At 36.9% G+C, this 23,821-nt stretch overlaps 1 protein-coding gene across 1 annotated transcript; it reads right to left on the bottom strand.

Annotated features, from left to right (window-relative positions):
- Window positions 1-26: 26 nt before the first annotated feature.
- LOC133312811 (pentatricopeptide repeat-containing protein At4g21880, mitochondrial-like) lies at window positions 27-22,622 on the bottom strand (the record flags this gene model as incomplete). Its single annotated transcript, XM_061514077.1, has 11 exons — window positions 22,463-22,622; window positions 22,126-22,179; window positions 21,361-21,984; window positions 20,451-20,630; window positions 17,155-17,219; window positions 14,687-14,794; window positions 13,095-13,208; window positions 11,760-11,855; window positions 11,525-11,623; window positions 8,220-8,339; window positions 27-450 (listed from the first exon to the last, which is right to left on the bottom strand). Coding segments are annotated over exons 3-11 (1,636 nt in total), but the record flags the coding sequence as incomplete, so codon positions are not given.
- Between the last annotated feature and the right edge of the window lie 1,199 nt (window positions 22,623-23,821).

Genomic DNA, 23,821 nt, shown 5'->3' with positions numbered 1-23,821 from the left:
GTCATATTAATCTACATGCGTCATACCTCCCGTCAAGCGTGGGAACCTCTCTAGCTGGGGTTGGGTCGAAGTGCTAACATTTGCCGCTGCTGAAGGGTCATAGACCACTTGCACATGAGCAACTCGTCCCACGATCTGGGGACAATCCCTCGCATAGTGACCAGGTCTAGCACACTTGAAACATACGTTTTGACCCATCAAACAAACGCCCTTGTGATGCCTCCCACAGTTGTCACACTGGGGCACAAGAGGTCTTTCATTGTCCCAACTCTGTTGACTCCCGCTTCTCTTAAACTTTTCCTCAGATTGTTTAGCTTGTAATCTTTCTTTAATACTCCTGTCATCCATCTTCTTACCCTTTTCTGAAGTAGAGCCAGTTGCTCCACTAGCACCAGATGCTTGTGCCTCGGAAGACTTCTTACTTTTCAGCACACCATAAACTTCTTCCACCTTCCGGCATTGGTTCACGAATCTACTAAACTCTCGGATGTCACAATTTGACATCTTCCGAGACATCTTCTCATTTAGACCCCATTGAAATTTAGAGGTCATCTCGGCCGGAATGGGTAAGGCTCTCCCATAGTTAGCATATTTCACCAATTCATTGAACTTGGCGAAATATTGGTCAATTGTCATCGACCCTTGCTTGAGATCGTTATACTCATTCTGTTTCTGTTCCCTAGCCTCCCTAGGAAAATAGTTATCCAAGAACAATGTCTCGAACAACCGCCAGGTGATTTCCCGGCCTTCAGCTTCTAATGGCTGCACGGTATTGGTCCACCAATCTTCCGCTTCCTCTTCCAGCATATAAACAGAGTAGATTAACTTCATTGCGTCAGGGCATCTCATCACCCTGAATATCTTCTCCATAGCTTGGAGCCATTTCGCAGCCGCCATTGGCTCATAACCTCCCTTAAAAGAAGGAGGTTTGTGTTTTCGGAAAGCCATCAATCTTCTTTCTTCAGCTTCATGCTCGTTAACACGCTCAACACGTGGTTGACGGACCTCAGTGTGATGGCTATGACTATCAGAATGGTGGCTAGCCTCACCTTCATTGTTACCCGCTACACCCTCTTCCTGTGAAGGAGGTGGAGAAGGCGTAGCAGCGTGAGGAGGAGGAGTGGGTTGCCGGTTCACGGGCCTAGGACCCCTCAACATCCTCAACTCGGTCATCATCGCGGCCATAGCAGTCCGCGAGTCTTCATTTGTCTTTAACAAATTTTCATTGGCTTGCCTGCTAGCAGCCAACTCTCTCTGAACGGCTGCAAGAGCTTCAGCCACGGGATCAGGCGGTACGCCCGTTGCACCACGGCCACTTCTGGGCCTCACAAGAGCAGCCAAAACAGGTTCTGGCTGAGCATTGGTGTTTGATGGTCCGGGGTTGTTTCGGTTCCTCGTCATGTCACTACACATGTTACACAAAGAAGTGAGTTGATCAGGCCCACACTTAGTGATCACAAATGCAATAATCATACAGAGTACTAAAACAACTATAAAGCATCAAACACTAAGCATACTCAACAATAGCTAACAGTTATTCCCGACGAAACTGCTCTGATACCATAAAATGTAACGCCCCGTTCTAGAACCGGTTTGTTAACATCGCATTATGATATTAAGCGCAGTTACAATCACATTGGCTCAATTAAAATCCAGATAAGTTTTTCTTTTTAAAACGACGCCGAATTTAAAATAGCCAATTGCGTGATCATAACCATATTACCTTGCGGAATCAGATAAATTAAGCTTAACATCATGTTCTTATTCCATTTATAAACCATTAATTTACTTCCTATTTATTTCACAATTTCTACTATATTGTAGATCTCTTCGTTAGCTACGCGTGGTTTCAAACTGCTCCTCATTTGGAGCTCTGTAGCTCAAGTTATGACAATTTTACTAACTCAGGTGTATGCTGAAAAACTACGCGGGTAGGGCGCTTAAGCTCGCTCCAGGGCGCTTAAGCGCCCACAGACAGAGGGAATTTACATTTTTTAGCCACCAAGGGCGCTTAAGCTCGCTCCAGGGCGCTTAAGCGCGCTACCTGGGCGCTTAAGCCCCCATTTTGGGCGCTAAAGCCCCATGCGGCAGAAAGCTTTTGGTCTTCACAGGTGCATCAGGGCGCTTAAGCCCCCTCATGGGCGCTTAAGCCCCCTGAGCAGGCTTAAGCCTCCATTTGCAGGCTTAAGCCCCCTCTTCTGGGCAATTTCCTATACTCATATTTTTCATGCATCTTTCTTGGGGAATCAATCCTACACATTTTACAACCTATTTAACAAGCTTGTGATATCCCTATATCATTGCTTGACTCTCATCCTCTCATCATTGATTTAACAGAAATTGGGCAGCATAACCTTTGTTTTCTCAACGTTTCCCAACTTAGCACAAGGTACCTAATTGACTTTCCAGCTCAACATATCCAATACATAAAAATACATTCATGCATTTAACTTACAGTAAGCATCATACACAAATATCTTCATTACTTACAATATTACATCATGTCTTAATTACAAATCTCATATACATGCCAAAGGACTTAGCTACAAAATGAACATGATCAAAGCAAGTAACCATGTATCAGATACCCATTACTACTACAATGATCATGCACTAAGTCCTCCAAAATACATCATGTGGCATCAAAATATACATATAGCAATGCTAAATGGCATGCAACTCAACATGTCCAGCTATCAGGTACAGTCTACTCATGCTTCTTGCCTCGATCAACCTCACCTCTATCAGTACCTGAAATGATGCCCCACAACACGGGGTGAGATATACGAATATATCACAGTAAACCAGAGGTCCTTGGAGATCACTCCACCCTAAGGTTCACTTTGATGTACACATAATCATAATAGCTTAACACATTCTTATCCACAAGCATCACATGGACTTCCAAGAGAGATCCACTATGGGCTGTTTCTCTTAGGCTCTTACCACATGGAGATCCACATAGGGCTGTTTCCAAGGGAAGTCCTTTCCTCAATCTAGGAACCTCCAAGAGGGATCCACATAGGGCTGTTCCTCTTAGGCTCTAACCACATGGAGATCCACATAGGGCTGTTTCCAAGGGAAGTCCTTTCCTCAATCTAGGAACCTCCAAGAGGGATCCACATAGGGCTGTTCCTCTTAGGCTCTAACCACATGGAGATCCACATAGGGCTGTTTCCAAGGGAAGTCCTTTCCTCAATCTAGGAACCTCCAAGAGGGATCCACATAGGGCTGTTCCTCTTAGGCTCTAACCACATGGAGATCCACATAGGGCTGTTTCCAAGGGAAGTTCCTACCAATCATCCTCATCATAATACTATCACTCATAACCTCAATCACAATCCTCAACCATTACCTCATTCATTATTGCCACTTCTATAATCATTCCTCAATTACTCTTAAACAATCAAACATCAACCAATAATCATCAATCAATCATAACATGTATCAATGCATGAATCAATGCATGAGCATACAATCACTATCATAATTACATATCACATCTCATAAACCATTTCTCCTCAACGGAGTATGGTGGAACACTCAATGGGATCAACCACAAGGTCCAAAGGTTTACCTTGCTCTTGAGCTTTCCTCAATTGCACACAACCCCAAGGGTTGGTCACTCCACTTGGTCCTCTTGCCTCAATCCTATCAACACAAGGAATACAATCAAACAATGCTAACAATGCAAGGAAATCCATAGTTCCAAGCCTAGATTTCTCCAAACATCAAAGCATACTAAAATAACACTATAAACTCATTTCTACCGATTAAATGTCATTCCTAGCATTTTTCACAACATACTCTAAGCCTCATTCTTCCTTGAACATAGCCAATCTACTCAACATTTCATAAAAACCCTAAAACACTATTCATTAACCCTAAACTCATGCAAATCTCCAAGAATCATGTGAAAGAGAGTGGAAACTTACCACCAATGATCACACAATAGAGGAATGAGTGTTCCTCAAGCTTCCATGGAGGTTGAAACCCCCAAAACCCCAAAATCTCACAAAGGGCCGAATTTTTGAGGGGCAATATCCCTCTCCACAATGCTCCCCACTCAAAACTAAGCTTGGATTATGAAAGAGGGGAAGATTTAGAGTAGTTTAGGCTTTTGAATCACCCAAAACGGTTAAGATTTGCTCTCACTCTCTCTTCCTCCCTCCTTTCCCTTCTTCTTCTTTCTCCTTCTTCCTTTCCTCTTCTCTGATGCTCGACGGGTTGCTTGGGGGGGTTTGGGTTCTTTTGTGTTCTTTATCACTTAACATTGGTTAAGTGAAATAATGCGGGTATTAGTTCGTCTATCTATTCAACTCCATTAATTACCAAACTTTACCCAAAAGTCTGGAATATTATTCTAGGAATACTTATAATTTTATTTTTATATTTTGGGCACTTTTGCCAGTACCCATTTATACCCCTTAATTTTCACTGAGTACACTTTTTAACTCCAAAGTGACTCAGATTCATTTAATTAAGTCTTATACTTAATTTTATTCACTAAAACATGCTTAATTATTTAATTAAATTTAATCAATTAAATGCTTAAGTTTGGGATATTATACTTTCACCCTGTGTGTTGTCATTTTTTTCATTTCCATAGATGTCAATTTTCACGAAGATTAGTCCTTATTTACTTGTCCTCAGCTTTGAGGGAAAACATTCCATAAGTAGAGACCTTTTCTAAATCCCTTTTTCTCTTAATGCACAAAAATTAGCTTATTTGTCCCAGCCTTTTTTAGCTTAAAAGCTACTTTAAAACTACAGCTAAAAATATCCCCTTCAACAATAAAGCTAAAGTTTGGTTTTTGACCCACAAATCATTCATGGTCATAGACGGTTTGTTGAAATCATCAGCCCACAAAAGGTTGAAGTTACCCTGAAGCCATTCATGACATCATCCGGGCTATCTCTAACAAGAACCGCTCTTTCTTGCTCCAAACACTAAAGCTATAAGGCCACGTCATCTTTTCGACGTGCAAGTCGAAGAGCAACATCCAGTGTTTACCATTGAACAGGCTTCCATGTTGTGAACCAGCTAAGTTGAAGGCCAAGGCCAGCAAACCAAAACTGGTGTATGAGAGGAAGGAATATCCTGAATTGGCCCAACAGCAGCTTCAGGTCGAAACCTACGCTAAGTACTGAAAATACTTGTTTTCATATTTCTAAACCTGATACAATAAAGATTCCTTTGAAGAACTATGACCCTAACTCAAATGACTTACTGCTTGCACAAGATATATAATTTAGCCATGGATTCTATCAGAATCCCAACATCAATACAAGAAGCATTGAAGGATAAGAACTGGGTTCAAGCCATTAACAAGGAGATGAGTGTGTTGGAAAAGCATGGAGCATGGGAAGTTGTTGAGAGACCAAGAGACAAAAGGCTAATGGGGTACAAATGGATATATACCTTGAAATATAGGTTTAAGATAGCTGTGAAAGACAAGGTTAGAAGTGAAAGGATACACTCAGATTTACAGAATTGACTATTAGGAAACATTTGCTACACTAATTAAGACGAATGAGATTCTTACTCTCTTGTTGCTCACTTTGGGTGGGAATTGTACCAATTTAATGTTAAAAATGTCTTCCTGCATGGAGATTTGGAAGAAGTTCATATGGAAATTTCACTCAGATATGATTCCACAAGTGGAGAAAAATAAGGTGTAAGTTGAAAAAAGCTTTATATAGATTGAAGTAGTCTTCCCGTGCATGGTTTGGAAGTTTTGCATAGGCAAAAACATCCTTAGGATACCGACAAAGTCAGGATGATCGTACCCTCTTGTTAAACATTCACAAAAAAGTAAACTCACTATCCTACTTGTGTGTTAATGACATTGTTATATCAAGCGATGACTTAATTGAGAAAAAACAGCCAAAGGAAAAATGCGAAATAAAAAATCACTGAAGGCTAAAGTATTTCCTTGGGATTGAAGTCGCCTACTCAAAACAAGGCATCCTTTTTTCAATTGAAGAATGTTCTTGATCCTCTCAAAGAGACCAGAATGCTAGATTGTAAGGCAACTAGTGTACCCATTGAGCAAATCTTGAGGTTAGTAGAGAGTCCCAAGTTTAATAGAGCTCAATATTGAGGTTAGTAGCGAAATTGATATACCTAGCACATTCTAGATCTAGCAAATCTTGTCAATATCGTTAGCCAATTCATGCAAGATATGAGCGTGAGACACATGCAGGCCATGGACAAAATTCTACGGTAGCTAAAACTACATCTGGGAGAGGATTATTATTTAGAAGGGGTGGAAATCTCTCTATTGAAGTGTATATAAATTCTGATTATGCAATATTAGTCATTCGAAGGAGGTACACCTTCGGTTAGTGTATGTTTCTGGGTGGAAACATAGAAACAAGGAAGACTAAAAAACAAAACGTGATTGCTTGGTCAAGAGCAAAGGCTGAGTTGAGTTATGGCACAAAGAGTTTTTGAGTTACTATGGACAAAAATTACATTGGATGATGATCTTAGAATAAAGTACGAAAAATTCCTATGAAGTGTTTTGTGATAACAAATCAGACATTAGAAATCCTCGGCATGATAGGACAAAACCCATTGATATAGATTGGTACTTTATCAAGAACAAATTCGACAGTGGATAGATCAACACAGCATGTTTCAGTTAAAAGCGTGTTAAGTAAAACATAACTCACACAAAAGTTTTAAGATCTTACTAGCAAACTAGAAATGTTAGATATTTATTCATCAGCATGACAGGGTGTGTTGTAACAATCCCATGAACATTAAAAAAGATATTCCTTGTACCTATTTTAATTATTGTAAATTACATGATTATTACGATAGGTAATTAGTTTCTGTAAAGAACCTTGGGATACACCACCCTAAAAGCTAGCTCAAAGGGTGGGAGTGCCCAAGGCCTTATAAACTCCACATTGGTTGCACATACAACCAATGTGGGACTATATATCTCAACACGCCCCCTCACACGAGAGCCTTTGGGCTTGAAGCGTGGACAATGCAACAGGCCCAACCTACCTGTGCTAAGAAACTCCACAAGAGAAAGTGGGGGACGGCGAGGCTCTGATACCATGTAAAGAACCTTGGGATACACCACCCCAAAAGCTAGCTCAAAGGGTGGGAGTGCCCAAGACCTTATAAACTCCACATCAGTTGCACATACAACCAATGTGGGACTATATATCTCAACACGCCCCCTCACACGAGAGCCCATTGGGCTTGAAGAGTAAACAATGCAACAGGCCCAGACTACCTGTGCTAAGAAACGCCACAAGAGAAAGTGGGGGGCGGCGAGACTCTGATACCATATAAAGAACCTTGGGATACACCACCCCAAAAGCTAGCTCAAAGGGTGGGAGTGCCCAAGGCCTTATAAACTCCACATTAGTTGCACATACAACCAATGTGGGACTATATATCTCAACAGTTTCCATAGATTGAGCTTTATTTTAGGCAAATAATTATTTAGCTAGGTGTATATACAGTAAATAAAGATGTGTACAATTTGAATTATTCAAAAATAATATTTAGTTCTTACTCATTCAAGTTTTTCAAATTTAAATAGAATGTAAATAACGACATTCAAGCGAGTCAAATTCTAGTGATAAAATATAACCAAAGACTAGCCTAGAGTACATACCAGGAAATGGAAAAAAGTAAACAACTTACCCCATCCCTTAAAGGGAAAGTAAAAATCTCCTCGACATCTTTCAGAGGCAAGCAAACCCTTAAGCTTGTTCGTTGCAACTAGATGAGTATCTTTTATACATTATCATTAGAGGAATTATAAACTGTTAAACCTCAAAAGCAGGGCCTTTAGTGCCTAAGCTCATTAGTGCATAACCCCGCTAATTTCAAAATAAATAAAAGACAGCATTACATATAAATGGAAAAAGGAGACAAGTGCATACTCGGTGTAGCTACAGCATACTACATTAAACATGCTACACTTAACGAAGCTCAAAAACATAGGTATGGGAAGAAAAAATGAAAAACAATCATTTCTGTCATGGATTCTTTCTAGAGGTGGGCTACGATTGAATAATACCTTTAATTTTAAGAAAGAAAATAATCTTGAAGACCTTGTCAACATTAAAAGTTACAAATAACCAATGGACAAGAACACTAGATGAAAAAATTATGAAATGACCAAAACATTAGATTTTATGCCCAATTTAAAGTGAAGTATTATTATAATACTATTAAACTCAATTACCTTGATTATATCATCTTCCGTTTCACAATTCATGATCAAATAGCTGAAAGTCTGTGAATCAGGTTTTACATTGGCATCTTGCATGCGCTTGTAGACCCTCAACCCACCACTGATGTTTTTCTACAAAATATCAGAAAAAGGTAAGAAAAGGGATGCATTATTTGAAGAAAGTTCCAAATTTTTATTTAAATGTTTTTTATTTGAATAAAATTTCATTAAGAGAAAGAAGCGAAGTGCAAAATAAGCATAAACAGTCCTCCTTGACCAACGAAAATGAAGGGAACAAAAAGAGATAACTAAACTCAGATTTCTCAAATCTTTTTTCAGATCACAATAGAAGACCTGCCAAATACATCTTAAAAGGTCGTCTTAGAACATTAAAGATTATATAATTATCATTAACAGCCATATTCATTCTAACACATCAACTAGAAAAACCATTAGCATGATTTTGGAGTGACTAAAAAAATGGAAACCAATCGGTTGGCCGAATGACCTTGCATAATCTCCACAAATACAAGGTGTTGATAATGTCTACAAGTGGCAATTATGTTCATCACTGGATGATCTAACTGCTAACTGCCATGATTTAGTGCAATCACCTAAGTAGTTTATTTATAATTTGCATTATGTTACAGAAAACCTATTCATATCAGTGTGTCATCTGGATGAAATTGAATTACATTCAATCAAGTATATTTAGATCATGATATTATCACAGCCTGAATACAAGCAAATTGTCAGCCATTCCCTGTTTTTCAAACGAGAGTCAGAATTTGTTCTCCAGGTGCTCACATAACATAATAAGAATTTGGCTTGCCAAACTTACCGCAAAGGAGATATCTAGTCTTATTATACTGAGGTAACTAAACTTCCCAACCAGCCTCCGATAACAGTTGGGGTTTGTTAATAGCTCCCCCTTTTCAGGTAGAAGTTTGAGGTTCGTATCCATAGGTGTATCAATGGGTTTGCACCCCAACGTGCCAATTTCTTCCAAGATATCCAAGGCATACTTTCTTTGAGAGATGGAAATCCCATGTCTAAATTGTATCACTTCAACGCCTAAGAAATACCGATGCTTGCCAAGATCATTGGTCTCAAAATGGTTGAAAAAGTATCGATTCAATTGTTCAATCCAACTCAATCACTGTCGGTGATAACAATGTCATCCACACATACAAAGAGATAGATGGACTAATCAAGAGAACAATTCCAATCTCTAACAAAAAGATCAATTTTGCTATGAGTTAAGCCAAATACTTGACTGAACTAAAGCAGGTAACCAAGCCCGAGGTGACCGTCTCAAGTCAAACAATGATTTGCGGAATTTGAATATGGTTAAATATCAAGACTCGAGAGGCATATACTGACATCTGTGTTTCAACTACACAATAGAGGCTCTATTATATAATTAAATGAAAAGAAATTACAAAGAGATATACATGATGTGGGACTTCGTTCCTCACACTATACTACATTTACAACACTCCCCTTCAAACTAAAACATATAGATCATATACATCAAGCTTATTACAAATGTGATTTATTCGAGAACCTCTCAAAGACTTAGTGAACACATTAGCTAGTTGATCATTTAAGTTAACAAAATTGGTGACGATATCTCCGGGACGATCTTTTCTCTAACGAAATGACAATCTATCTCAATATGCTTAGTCCTTTCATGTATCACTGATTGAAGCAATATATAAAGCAGCTTGATTATCATAAATGAGAGATGTTGGTCTAGTGTCTCCAAACTTTAGCACCTTAGGCAGTTGTTTTAGCAAGATGAGTTCACAAGTGGTTGTGGGCATGAAACAATACTTTGCTTCAGCACTCGATCCGGCAACTACACACTATTTCTTTCTTTTCCAGGGTACTAAATTATCTCCAACAAATACACAATACCCAAAGGTGGATCTCCTATCAATGGGGCAACTTTCCTAATCAGCATCAGAGTATCTCATAACTCGGGCATGACCATTGTCTCCATAGAAAAGACCTTTTTCCTGGAACTATCTTGATATACATGAGAATATGAATCACTGCATTCCAGTGATTTTCACAAGGAGAATTTAGGAACTAACTTGCCACACTGACAGCAAACAAGATGTTTGATCGAGTGACTATAAGGTAGTTTAGCTTCCCAACTAATCTTCTATACCTTTCTGGATCTCTCAAAAGCTCCCCCTAATTTGGTAGAAGTTTGACATTTGGATCTATAGGAATATCGACTGCCTACGCATTTAACAGAGTTGTCTCCTCAAGAATGTCACTTGAAAAAAAAGAACATGAAAAGTAGGATAGTATTATGTGAAAATTATATTTTACAAATGTACAAGAGCTCTCTATTTATAGAGACAGAATGACCTAATGGGCTAAACTCAAAAAAGATTTTAGAATGAAAAATAAATAATTACAATTATTAATAAAAAGAAATAATTACAATACAATTATTTACAACACTCCCCCTCAAGTTGAGGAATAGATATTTATCATTCCTAGCTTGCTAATAAGCTCTTAAAATCTATCTGAGGGAAGTCCCTTCGTCAAAATATCAGTTAATTGACGCGCAGAAGGAATGTATGGAGTGGCGATACCCCCGCTATCCAGTTTCTCTTAAATGAAATGACGGTCGACCTCAATATGCTTAGTCCGATCATGTTGAACTGGATTATGAGCTACACAAATGGCTGACTTATTATCACAAAGTAGCATCATAGGTCCTTCATATCTTATTTTAAGATCATCAAGTATAATCTTGAAAAACAATAATTCACAAATGCCTTGAGCCAGAGCTCGAAATTCAGCCTCTACACTTGACCTGGCAACCACATCTTATTTCTCACTCCTCCATGTCACTAAGTTACCGCAAAGGAACATACAATAACCAATGGTAGATCGACGGTCACTCACGAATCCAGCATAATCGGCATCAGTATAAACTTCTAAAGAGAGATTGTCATCACGCCGGAATAACAGTCATTTACCAAGAGTGGCTTTAAGGTATTGAAGAATTCTCTCCAAGTATATTCATCACGAAGCACGGTGTACTCATTCATAAATGTACTATTTATATATATCCATCTATACGTACATCTTGCGTGTATAAGATAAATCACCATGCAATCTAATTTCTAAAACCTGTAGACTACATGTCAAGAGGCTATTTGAACTTCTTGTTGGAAACGACAAAAATTGCCACATATTACATTTGAAATTAAAGCAAAGCATTCAAATTTTGTTGGAAATATAGTAGAAAGTCTGAGTGAGAACAGAGGTATCCAAAAATCCAAGAATGTCACCTCTCGAAAATATCCTGCCATTATAGCATTGTACATGTGCGGCGTCGGTTTGAAATTCATTTCCTCTAAGTTATCAATCATCTTGTATGCACCTTCAAACTGCGTCACAAAGTGAATACAATATAAGTTTGCTAAAAAGTTGACCTTACAGCAAGGAAATCACCAACTTAAAAAGATTAGATTGTAAAAACTTACGAATGCAACCATGTAAATAAAATAGTAAGATACAACTTACATCTTTTATCCTCACACAAAATTGTACCAAACACCTGCATATTTCACCATTCAACTCCAAATGGTAGCGACATATGATGGAGTAGATTCGATGGACCTTGATTTTTAGAAAGCAAGGAAGAAGAGAAAAAAATAGATATCAGTATATTATGATTAATAAGAAGGCTTAAAATAATTAAACATCAGCACACAGTCGATTTCAGCACAAAATCGTGTAGCTCTAATGAGATATTAAATTTGAAGTTTTTCCTACTTCTGTTTTATGTATGCAATTACCTGAAAATACAGAAATGGGAAAGGAAACATAAACACCACTATTTAGTTCTCATTGATATCATGACATGATAAAATTTTCTTGCCCCTGGACATTTTCAGTTACTTTTTTCCTGTATAATGCATGTAATGAACGTGCATAAATTGACAAGCTTTGAGTCTGCGACAAAAGTATTCTAAAAGTTGAGTTGGTCACTCTAAGGAACCTTAAAAATTTAGTAATGCCGAAGCAGTAACCAATTGGCTAAACAGAAAGAAAAACGAAACAAGAATTGCGAGAAAACACTTTTCTCTTTTTTTAATTTTATTTAACCAAAAAACAACCTGATAACAATTGGGTTCTCCAAGCCTTTAAATAGGAAAAATAAAATAACAAAAAAGTAAATAACTATAATCATGCGCAATCAAAGGAGATAACGCACAATCAACGCACACTCAAACATAATCTAAAAATAACAAAAAGGGAAATAATTAACAATTACTGAAAAGTCCTAAACTATGGAATAAATTATAGAAAAGCTCAATCCAAGTCAGTCAGCTCGGGTGCATCATTTAGATAATTATGGTCAAAGAGGGTTCAGTTTCATGAAAATTAGACATTATATGATGTTGTATAATGCACTATTTTCCTTCTCATTATAATTAAGAAAGATTTCACCCAGTCTTGGACCTTCACCTTATATTTTAAGCTTAAGGTGGTATTAGAGCCTCCATTAACAAGCAAGAGTCAAATGATTGCCACCCCATTATCTTCACATTGAAATTAAATTTCAGTAAAAGGTAGTTTTAGCTTATAATTTGTCGGTTTGTCCTCCCTTTCGGCCCCAAAGGACTTTCAAGTATCGGAGTGCATAAATAAATTAATTCTTCAAGCAGTTCTTTTTTTTTTTGGTGAAAAGGCTAGACAGTTCTTTGGTACAACTCAAATACTGACTACTTCAAGCTCGATATTTTAAGGGCAAAATTTTATGATATATGTTGTGAGAAGGGATGAATGGATTATTATATAAGTTATAGCACAAAGAAGAAACAGGAAAGCTGTTGTCTGGAAAATGTAACATACCAAAATATATTCATAAGTTTCCTCACAAATTTGTAATATGGATTGTAACACCTCAGTTGTCAAGGTAAAGCCTGCTTTACACATTATATCAACAATATCAAGAGCTACATCAACCTGCAATTAAAAAAAAAAAAAACAAGAAATTTAATTCAAATGTAGTCTCCATGGTAGCCAGAGGTATATGAAAAAGAGGAAAGTTTGTTTCATAAATCATAAAATAATGGGCATAACAAATCAAACACATCAAGATCTCTGTCACATAAATGTAATAGAACATAGAAACATGAAATTAGAATAATGTGCCTTTCATATTCTATAGCCGCTTCTCTTGCTCTTCCTAAGTGCCATTGACCTCCCAATGCTGAACTTTCTACAGAACCAGAGAATCTCAATGTTTTGAGGGTTAAGTGTCTAGTCTAGAATGGAAAGTCTCAGAACTATTGTCACTTACATAGTTTGTTAAGGAGATATCACATTCTAGGTGAGTATCTCTGAAAGGGAACATTTCAGCACGGATGACAGAAATCAGTAATTAGTAACTTCAAAGGAGATCAATAAAATCTCACACTTGTCAATAAAAGCTGCAGACCAGGAAAGAAGTAGTTCATATCAAGCAAAGAGCAGAATGAGCGGGGTATGTTTTTCTAGCTAGTAGGATGGTGAACATAAGGAAACCAAATCTAATAAGTTTCAAAATTGACAATAATGTTAGGCCTATTGGCATTCAACAAGCTAGCAAAAGCTTTTGAAGAAAGCACAGGTTCCAATGAATCAGAGTAGAGTGAGTGACGGGAATACAGAAGGAATATTTAGTGCACATTTAAATGCAGTCCCAGATATTAGGACATGTCCATTTGACCCAAGTGAGGCCGGGATAGTATAACTGCCAAGGCCTATGATTACCCCTTTTCCCCTCTGTCTGTTCCTGCTCCTCTGTCTAGTTGAGGATACAGATAACTTCCTAGTGACTGAAAAAAGGGTATGTGAAATGACCCAGCTATGTCTCTAATTTGAATATTATCCGGTTCAACCATGGTTCAATCATAAATTTAACTGGTTGATCCATTCGAAACATAAACCCAAGGTTTTGCCTGTTCAATCTTCGATTAAGTTTTTAAACACTGTAGAAGACAGAGTGCTGGGTGATATCACTTTTTTGTCACTCTATTATTTTCTTATGAATCTTGAGACTAGTCGAGCTTTCAAACGTCAGCGGACCCAGCAATGGCTGTGATTCTGAAATATTATCTATCAATCAGTAAAAGATTAATGCCAATTAAAGAAAAGGAAGAACCAGTAATGTCACTTGTAATGAGGTAAAAAAGGAACTGATGAAATTAATAAATTCATTTGATAAAATTTACTGTAAATGATAAATATATTACTATTTCCAATTGGCCAAATTTTGTTCGTTAGACTATGTTAAAGCAAGTGATGGATGCCTAAAGCAGGGTTTAAGTGTTCTATGGGCATTCTGGAGGGGGCACTCATTTTGTTATCATTTTCCTTCTAGCTTTTTATTTCTTTCTCGTGGACGAGATTCTTGCAAACAATTGATACCCAAGATTCAAGAATGAATAAAGAGGTTATACCTTGTGTAAGCCACAGCAATAAAAGATGAGCTTTTCATATGAAGAGGATGAAGGCAAAACTTCCAATGTTTCATGCAAATTCTTGATTTTTGAGATGATATCCTCAACCTTCCACATTACCAACAACGCACATAAGAAAACACAAAAATAAAACCATTTTTTCATAACATACAACTACTTTAGGCAAATACCATGCCAAATAACTTGTATGATAAAAAAATAAAAATAAATAAAATAAATAAAAAAACTTGCTGACACCTCTTAACTATGTTCAAACTTTCACATGCAATTATGCATTTTAGTAATATATATGCACAGTGGTTTAGAATCTCAATCTCATGGCAATAAAGAAGGACTAGGTAGTGCTTAAAACAAAGCAATTAGTAAACCACAAAGGTTTGAGAAACTTCAAAAGAAATAAGCATCACAACCTACTTTGAAGAACCTTGTGCTATCAATATCAAAAGCTAAAGATACAAAATACTTTCAAATATGTTGGCATTGATAGAAAATTATAAAAAGCAGAGGGTGGGGGGACCCAAATGAGAACCTGGAGTGCTAGTTTATTTGTCACAAGGTAAACGGTAATATAAAAAGATATAAAACAATTAAGTGATGAAACTTCTGAACATAAGAAGAAGCAGCAGCAGCACAGTAGAAATAGTTTTGTCATGTGTTACTATTATAAGTAAATAAATAAATAAAACCTTCCCATTAACCCTGACTAGCAGGAGGGGGCACTTTTTGTACCTAACTTTATCCTTGCATATTTGCAAAAAAGCTATTTCTTGAATTATAAGTACATATAATAAAGCAGCAAAATTTTAAGTAAATATAAACTTAATCACCAAAATAATAAAGCATATGATAATCATAAACAAAATGGGCAGCGATTCTTATGAAAATATTCACAACTTTCCAAGGTCAACTTCATTCATTTAATAAGACACTGTTCAAAATAACGGTAAATTTTAACATATCACTACATTTTTTGGTTTGGGGAGTGAGAGAATCCCTCTTTCCAACCGCCCCCAATTCTTTCCCTCATGCCCTCTGTTTGGAGATACAGGGCAGTCTATGTCCCAACCATTTCAGCAAATGGTTCTACAAAATCATAAAGTGAATAAGATATAGAATATTTCTAGGGAATACTATCTACCTAGGCACCTATTAAGGTACGTATTCGCATACCATTTGCCTTACTTTGGTATCACTTTTTCTTTTTTTGCCTAAAATGGTCAACAAGGGAAAAATCAGTTTTCAAACATTTTATGTACTATATAAAATGGGAAATGCTCAATTTTGGTTTTGAATTGTGCAAAATGAACTAAAGCATGTATGAAATTCTTTAATACCTTTAAATTCGTAAAGTTTATGTACTATATAAGATGAAAAGATATTCAATACTATTAGAAATATAAAACTATTCATGGGCTTCCATCTTCATATACTAAAATATTGAAGGCATCAAGGATCAAACTCCTAAGTACCTGGTTACATAGGCTCTAAAACCATATCAATGACCAACTCTGGAAAAGCTTAAGCTATTACGTGGCAGCCCATGTATATTTTTATATCTAACATTTGTTTTTTTCCTCCATAAATGTACATTAAAATTATTGTGTAATGCGCTTTTCAAACAAAAAATAATCACCACTTAATCACATACTCATAGTTGTTCAAGTTTTATGAAATTTGATGTGCAAGATCAAAATATTAATTTTGTATAATTCAATGCCTAATTAATTATATGATACAAGTGCAAAAGAGTATAAAAATCACTCCTCGTGAAATCTCAACTTGCGATTGTAGAAAATCCTTTTACATAGCATTACCGTTACATTTTTTAGAAAGAGGTTGTTTCCTACAGTCAGACCTGTGACCTTCGATCACCAAGGAATAATTTTATCACTGCTCCAAGTTTGCCATCTAAGGTACAAAAGAGTATCAAAAAGAAAAAGAAAAAAAAATCCATAAGCTACCACCTAATAACTTCACCTTGTAGGAGAGTTGATCCTCAACGACAATCTTAGATCAATGTAAAATTTTATTAGAATGATATGAAAGATGCACAGTTTCAATCCAACAGCATTCATGGGTGTAAGATTCATTTTGATGTCAACAAATCCTAACCCATGCGTATGTGCATTCCCCATTTGGACAATCCCTTCTTTGCCTGTTCTATTTGCAACAACTTCAAATATTTTGGAAGAGTCTATTTGTTCATTTTCTTAAGTAGTTAAGATCAATTATCAAGCAATAATCCATAAAATATTTGTTAAGTCGCGAGTAGAAACTAGCAAACTGAATTTCATACAACATCCATTGAGACTGAAATCTCAGGTAGCTTTACAATGTAAAACTAGAAACAGCTCTAGGTTGAAGCAAACTGTAGACAGGCAGAATAGCCTCCAAGTATCACATAGCATCAAGGACATTACCAGTAGCATTCATGAGAAGTTCCTCACCGCTAAATTTGGAATGCTAACAGCATAACTAGCAATGAAGTTTGACATATTATCTGCATCAAGATCTGCATTATATAAAAATTCATCATTAAAATACTTACAGGGCACAAATTCATCGTGGAAGGAAATACTTAAACCTTCTGGAGGATAACAGATTTTAACCCTCCATTACTACTCGAGATATGTATCATTAGAAGAACCTAAATTAGTGCATTTACAGCCAACCAGGCACAACAAAACTTAGGAATAAGATACAAGACATTCACCACCAAATAGTGAATGTGGCTTAGAAATAGATGCTTCGAGTCTTAATTTATATCAGGCCCTATTTGGTGGTTAGAATTGAACTAAGAATTGAAATTGAGCTTCTAATTCCAAATAGTGAGCTTGGCATGCCATTTAAAATTAGTATTCTAATTTCACATGACAATTCCTAGGATTAATAAAATAACTAGTTATACCCCACATAATTCCCTAAATATTACAATTCCAAAGAATAAAACATTAAGTTTGACTATGTCTTTTAGATTAAAGTGTTACTTGTGAATTGTGTGACCTTTTTTTTTTGTATTTCTAATTTAAGGTTGATTAAATGTTAATTGTGATTTAAAAGTTATTTTTCATATCTATTGTCATGCAATCAACTCTCCTAAAATCTTAAGGTGTTAGGTGAAGACACATGAAATGTTTTTATATTATATTTCTAATGTGCCCCCTCATGCAAAAGCCCTTTGGACTTGAAATATGGACAAGCACAGGCCCTGCCTTATACTGAAATTCTACGTTTAATTAGAAGAATAAGGGCTGCAATGATCGAATGCTAGACCACTTGGTCATAGAGGCTCTTAGACTATATCATACAACCAACTCTCCCAAAAGCTTAAACTATTAGGTGAAGACACATGAACGGTTTTTATATAATATTTCTAACATCTATGCTATTTTTATATGCATACATTAATGTTTGGTTATAATTTTGTATTTTAGGTATGATCTTAAAATCTATAGTTTGATCACACGATTTACAATCCTTCACACCTCTTCCAATCTTAGGTAGGGTCTTGATTTTGACTACCATGGCTGAATGAAAAAACCATTACCTACTCGAAATCACTACGGCATTACTATTCCAGACATTTGTTTCTGATTCTTATTGGGGAAGCTAATCTAATTGTATCCTATTTGACAAATCGGTTAATGTCTCATATTCCTGGCAATATAAGCCCTATAGTATTGCCTTTTTTCATGTTCATATACAGCACTGAGTCGTTAAGTATTTCTTGGGTTATGCCCATGACAAGAAGGACTCAAGTGCTATCATCCTGCAAATCAATATTATTCTTTTGTTTCCATGAATATTACCTTTCACGAAGAATAGTCATTCTTCTTTTGTCCTCAACTTACGGAAAAGTGCACTCCAAAAGTTAAGTAAAAGTCCTTCGAGTTTGAGTGTTTCTTTCCTTTGCCTTGGTCAACCCCTTGGTCAGTACCTAAGTCTATGTACTCTTCATAATGAATAGGAATTAGCAACTATACTTGGTACCTCACCTAGAACATCTAGGTAAATCAATCGAAGGTTGGTACACTCAAATTGGTGAATAAGAGGAGGAAAACCACAAATATTAGAGACCCTACCTATTAAGAAGAAGGTTTGTTGGGTATAGGCACCAGAAAAGCCTCAAACATCTTCTGGAACAAAGGGTTGCTGCATTAAACTAGCAAATTGGCTAGCGACACCTATGGGGTACAACTTTGAAATAATCTACAAGGCGGGAAAGGGAGAATAAGGAAGTAGATGCTCTCTCCGCAAGGACTGTGCTATATTAAAATCCTCCAATGGCAAGGAATTTCATATATCAATTCCAAGTTAAGAGCCAATCCTAAATTGAGCAAAATAATTACTGAACTGCATTGTCTCTTCCAAAATATTCTTGGGAAAAAAGGCAATCACTTTACAAGGGTCAGTTAATTCTACCACTTAACTCCAATTGGTTTTCTACCCTCCTAGCAGAATGCCATGGCACCCCTTCCAATCACCATTCCGGGTCCTTAGAATGGACAAGCTGCTAGCTACTAGCCTCTATTGACAAGGCATGAAGCGCGCATTAAAAGAGTACATTGCAGCAAACGACATTTACCAAAGGCACAAGTACCAATCAACCACTCCAACAGGTCTACTACAACCTCTTTGAATACCAAAAGGAGTGTGGGAGGATCTTAAGCATGAATTTCATTGTTGGGCTCCCTCATTCCAAAGAGTTAGAAGCTATACCAGTCATTGTTGAGGCTATCCAAATACAGCCAATTTATTCGTCTCACACACCCATACTCAGCCAAGACAATAGTAGAAACATCTGTCAGAAATTATATAGCTACCTAGAATTCCACACTCCATAGTAAATGATTAGGACCCCTACTTCATGAGCTCTTTTTGAAAAGAGATTTTTAGACTCCAAGGCACCAAGCTGCAGATGAGTAATTCCTATCACCCAAAAATGAATGGGCAAACCGAGGTGGTGAACCGTATATTGAAGACCTACCTGTGATGCTTAGCTTCCAAACAACCCAAGGAGTGGTACTTTTGGCTCCATTGAGCTAGACCTTGGTATCACACCTCCTATCACAGTTCTACGAGGTTGACACCCATTGAAGTTGTCTGTGGAAGGACGCCCTCAGAATCCCTACATTTACACAAGGGGAGACATTGGTGTAGGTAGTGGTACCAGAGTTGTTGGACAAAGATGAGATGTTGCAGCAACTTAAGCACAATTTAATCCACATTGGTTGTATGTGCAACTAATGTGGAGTTTATAAGGCCTTGGGCACTCCCACCCTTTGAGCTAGCTTTTGGGGTGGTGTATCTCAAGGTTCTTTACATGGTATCAGAGCCTCGCCGCCCCCACTTTCTCTTGTGGAGTTTCGTAGCACAGGTAGGCTGGGCCTGTTGCATTATCCACTCTTCAAGCCCAATGGGCTCTCGTGTGAGGGGGCGTGTTGAGATATATAGTCCCATATTGGTTGTATGTGCAACTAATGTGGAGTTTATAAGGTCTTGAGCACTCCCACCCTTTGAGCTAGCTTTTGGGGTGGTGTATCCCAAGGTTCTTTACAAATACTAATTCCAAAATCCAGACAGAAGATCGGCAAATATATATGAAACATAAGAGAAACAGAATTTGAGAAATAAAAAGAAAAACATATTAAAAAATGTCTTCTTTTCAAAAACAGAAGAGTGTGCTACCCCTAAATACCATCCGCAAAGGTTCTTAGATAAGAAAATAAGACCATAATCATACCACTTGCTCTCAAATCCAAAAGTAATGTCTCCGCAACAGATTCCAGCATTAGCTGGCCTAACGATTGGAATATATTTGCTATAGATTCTGCAGATGATAGCTTTGTTATGTCTATATTTTTCAATACATCCAAAATCTGAGCCTTCCGATCACTTTCACAAAGAGCCAATAAGTAACTTTCTGCAACAAGAATTGAATCCAGTTAAGTTTCTGGTACCACATGAAGCAAAAATTTCTATTACAATTGGACGTCAAGATATAAAACAAGCAAAATTGTGCTAATAATTATCTTAAGTTACCAGATGCGCCGATTTTGAACACCTATGCTTGGCTTCATCACTTCTATTATAAAGGAAGCAATGCTAACAACAAATTGTGTGACACTCTCTTTTCAACACTCTTTGGGTAAAATCCCATACAGACCCCACTAAATAACCAGTCTGCTCTCTATTAGTGGGGTCAGCATTGGACTCCACCCAATAATAGTGTTGAAAAAAAAGTGTCAAAATATGTGTTGCTAGCATTCCTCCTACTAAGAAGCCAGATGCCAGCAATGTATCTGGAATATAATTTAGCATGAATTGTGTTTTCTTACCATGTTTCTAATATTGCTAAGATGTGAATTAAGATAAATTTGTTAATTGCAATACAATGGCAGGAAAGATCCATATCCAATGCAGTTATCCATTTAGACCATGTCACTTAGTAGTCCCACTTCACACCAAATGGTAACACATCAAATGAAGAAGGATATGTCGTGAAAGGCATCATCCTTGTCTCTATGTGTAAAATAAAGCAAATCATGAATTTCTGGCGTGTTACGGTTAGAATCCTGATCTGGATGTTCAAATATATGTTTGACGGAACAAATTATGAAAAATTGAAGCACATGAAAAACAGATTCACCAACCTCGTAAAGCAGAAGTGTCATCACTATCTTCAACTGTAATATATTCACAGATATCCCGGATCATTTCTTCATTGTTAACTCTTAGCCATAGCATCATTTCATAGTAACCCAATCGTGAAGTTGAACTGGGATTCTCAGCTTTGATCATATCAGAAAAAAGTTGAAATTCTTGAACCAAACCCATGTCAATTATATACCGAAGAAGTGGGCAATATGTTTGCTCTTCCAGCTGAAAACCACATTCCCTCATTGATTTGAAAAGGTGATAAGCCTTACTCAGTTCTTCTATAGAAATGTATTCATCGTTGGTTGCTCTAGCCCTCTTAACGCACATTTTTAGCAATGCATTGTACTCTTTAACACCTGTTTCCCGACCTAAGTAACCAAACAAGTCAATGGTAGTTCCTGATCCTAGTTTATTTGAGCACATTTTAAGCAACCTGTCAAAACGGTCATTGCTTGTGTATTTAAAAATCCATTTTTGTTTCCTCTCACGAGATACCTCCTTCCGTTTAAGTGATATATCACCATGAGACAGGTCTGGTATCCATGGTATATCTACTACTCTTCTCCCTTTTTCTTCATCATCATCTTCCTCGGGACCAAACCCCTCTTCCGGTGGGGCTACAAAAAGAAAGAGCACATACACAGTATAAATATAAGGTAACAACATAAGCAAAGGCACATTTGAATTCCCCATTTTCCCATCGCCCTAGAGATAAACACAAGACTTATACTCTCACAGTAAATTTCACAAACACTTACTATGCAATATCGAAGAAAGCTGAGTAGTGGCCTCTTCTTCATCAGGCGAATCCTCTGCATCAAAACATTGTAAAAACGAGATTATTACACACCCAAATAGCCCAAAAACACAGATAGTAACCTCCGAGGAAACAAAACAACCAAAACCAACGCATTCGATGACACAAAGCTCAATGCTTTTTCCACTCATTGAGCTCCAAAAAAACAAAACCCATTAACGCAATAAAGGTAAGGTATAAAAATACGCAGAAATGAGAATGAGGGTAGGGGTAAAAATTGAAACTTGGTTGGAACAGAGAGTGTTTCTTTGCAATATGGCTGGCTAGCTTCTGGGTACCTGGAGAAGAAGCACGGTTGAGGTCAAGAGCTGAGAGGTGGAGGCCAGAACCGAACTCGTCTTTGGATTCAGGAGAAGATTTTTTTAATGTGGCAATGTTGGGTTTGCGGGATGAGTGTGAACGAAGAAGAGCGCTGAGAGTGCATAGTTTTCTTGCTGTGGAGGCGCGCATCTAAGCTCTGCAAAAAAGGTTAACAAGAAGAAGAAGAATCTGTATGCTTCTTCGTTTCAGTTTCTATCGTTTTTTTTTTTTTTTTTTTTTTTTTTGGTTGCCGAAGTTTTGTTCTTCGAATGCGTTTTGTTAAGTTGAGGTGTGAAATGAGGAAGAAAGAGAGAGAATACTGTGTGTCACTGTCTAACTACGAACCGCAATGCAACTGCAAAATGCAAACTCAGCAAAACACACACATAAAGCATGAATGTGAATATGTGAAATCGGGAATGAAGGACATGTACACAACTATAACTTCTGCTTCAAGTTTATAGTGGTGCGATAAAAAATAAAACAAAAATGGGGCTGGCGAGGGTGGTATGAGTTTGAAATATTTTTTTCTTGTATTTCAAAGGATTACCAATTACCAAATCAAATTTTCTATATATCTCATATTACCAAAAAAAAAAAAAAAAAAAAAATTGTTAAATGGTCCTAATTACCTCTTTGAGGCAAATCAGAATATCGGTTTTCCATGTATTCGACTTTTTTAGCTGTCTATTACCTCTTTGAGGCAAATCAGAATCTCGATATCCCTACGGGTTCGACTCTTTGAGCTGCCTACGGGACTAATCCAGAGTTCGAGTGCGAGTCCAAGGATTACGGTACTTATGCTCCTCCCCAGACGGTGTTGGTGGGATTCAAACCGAGGTCCTATCCCACCACTCAGTCCCCATGCTACCAACTGAGCCACCACACTTGGGTTCATATTACCAAATTTTAATAGTTCATTTCCGTAAATCTAACGGTTATAATTCATTAGAATTTAATAATATGGTAGGATATTATAATAATCGATTAGTATTACTACCAATATTACTACCAATCAATTTCACCATTAGATCGATTATATTGATCCGACGGTTATATTTATTTTCATCTTTGTATGGTTATGATTCGTTATATTTAATATGAAAGTTTTAAATATGGAAAATCATAACCATACAAAGTTGAAAATAAATATAAAGTATTAAATATGGAAAATCATAACCATTAAAAGATGGAAATAAATATAATTGTCAGATTCACATAATTGATCTAACTAACATTGGTAGTAACATTAATTGGTTGTTACAATATATTTTCCCTTTAATAATTAATTAATAAGTGTGACCTAATAAATTGTAACTGTTATATTGACTGAAATC

The sequence above is a fragment of the Gastrolobium bilobum genome, unplaced genomic scaffold, assembly GCF_033153095.1.
Source record: "Gastrolobium bilobum isolate Gb01-03AN ecotype WA unplaced genomic scaffold, APGP_CSIRO_Gbil_v1 utg87841, whole genome shotgun sequence".
In the NCBI taxonomy this organism is placed as follows: Eukaryota; Viridiplantae; Streptophyta; class Magnoliopsida; order Fabales; family Fabaceae; genus Gastrolobium; species Gastrolobium bilobum.
The sequence above is the reverse complement of the archived record's forward strand: the minus strand, read 5'-3'. Positions and strand labels throughout refer to the sequence as shown.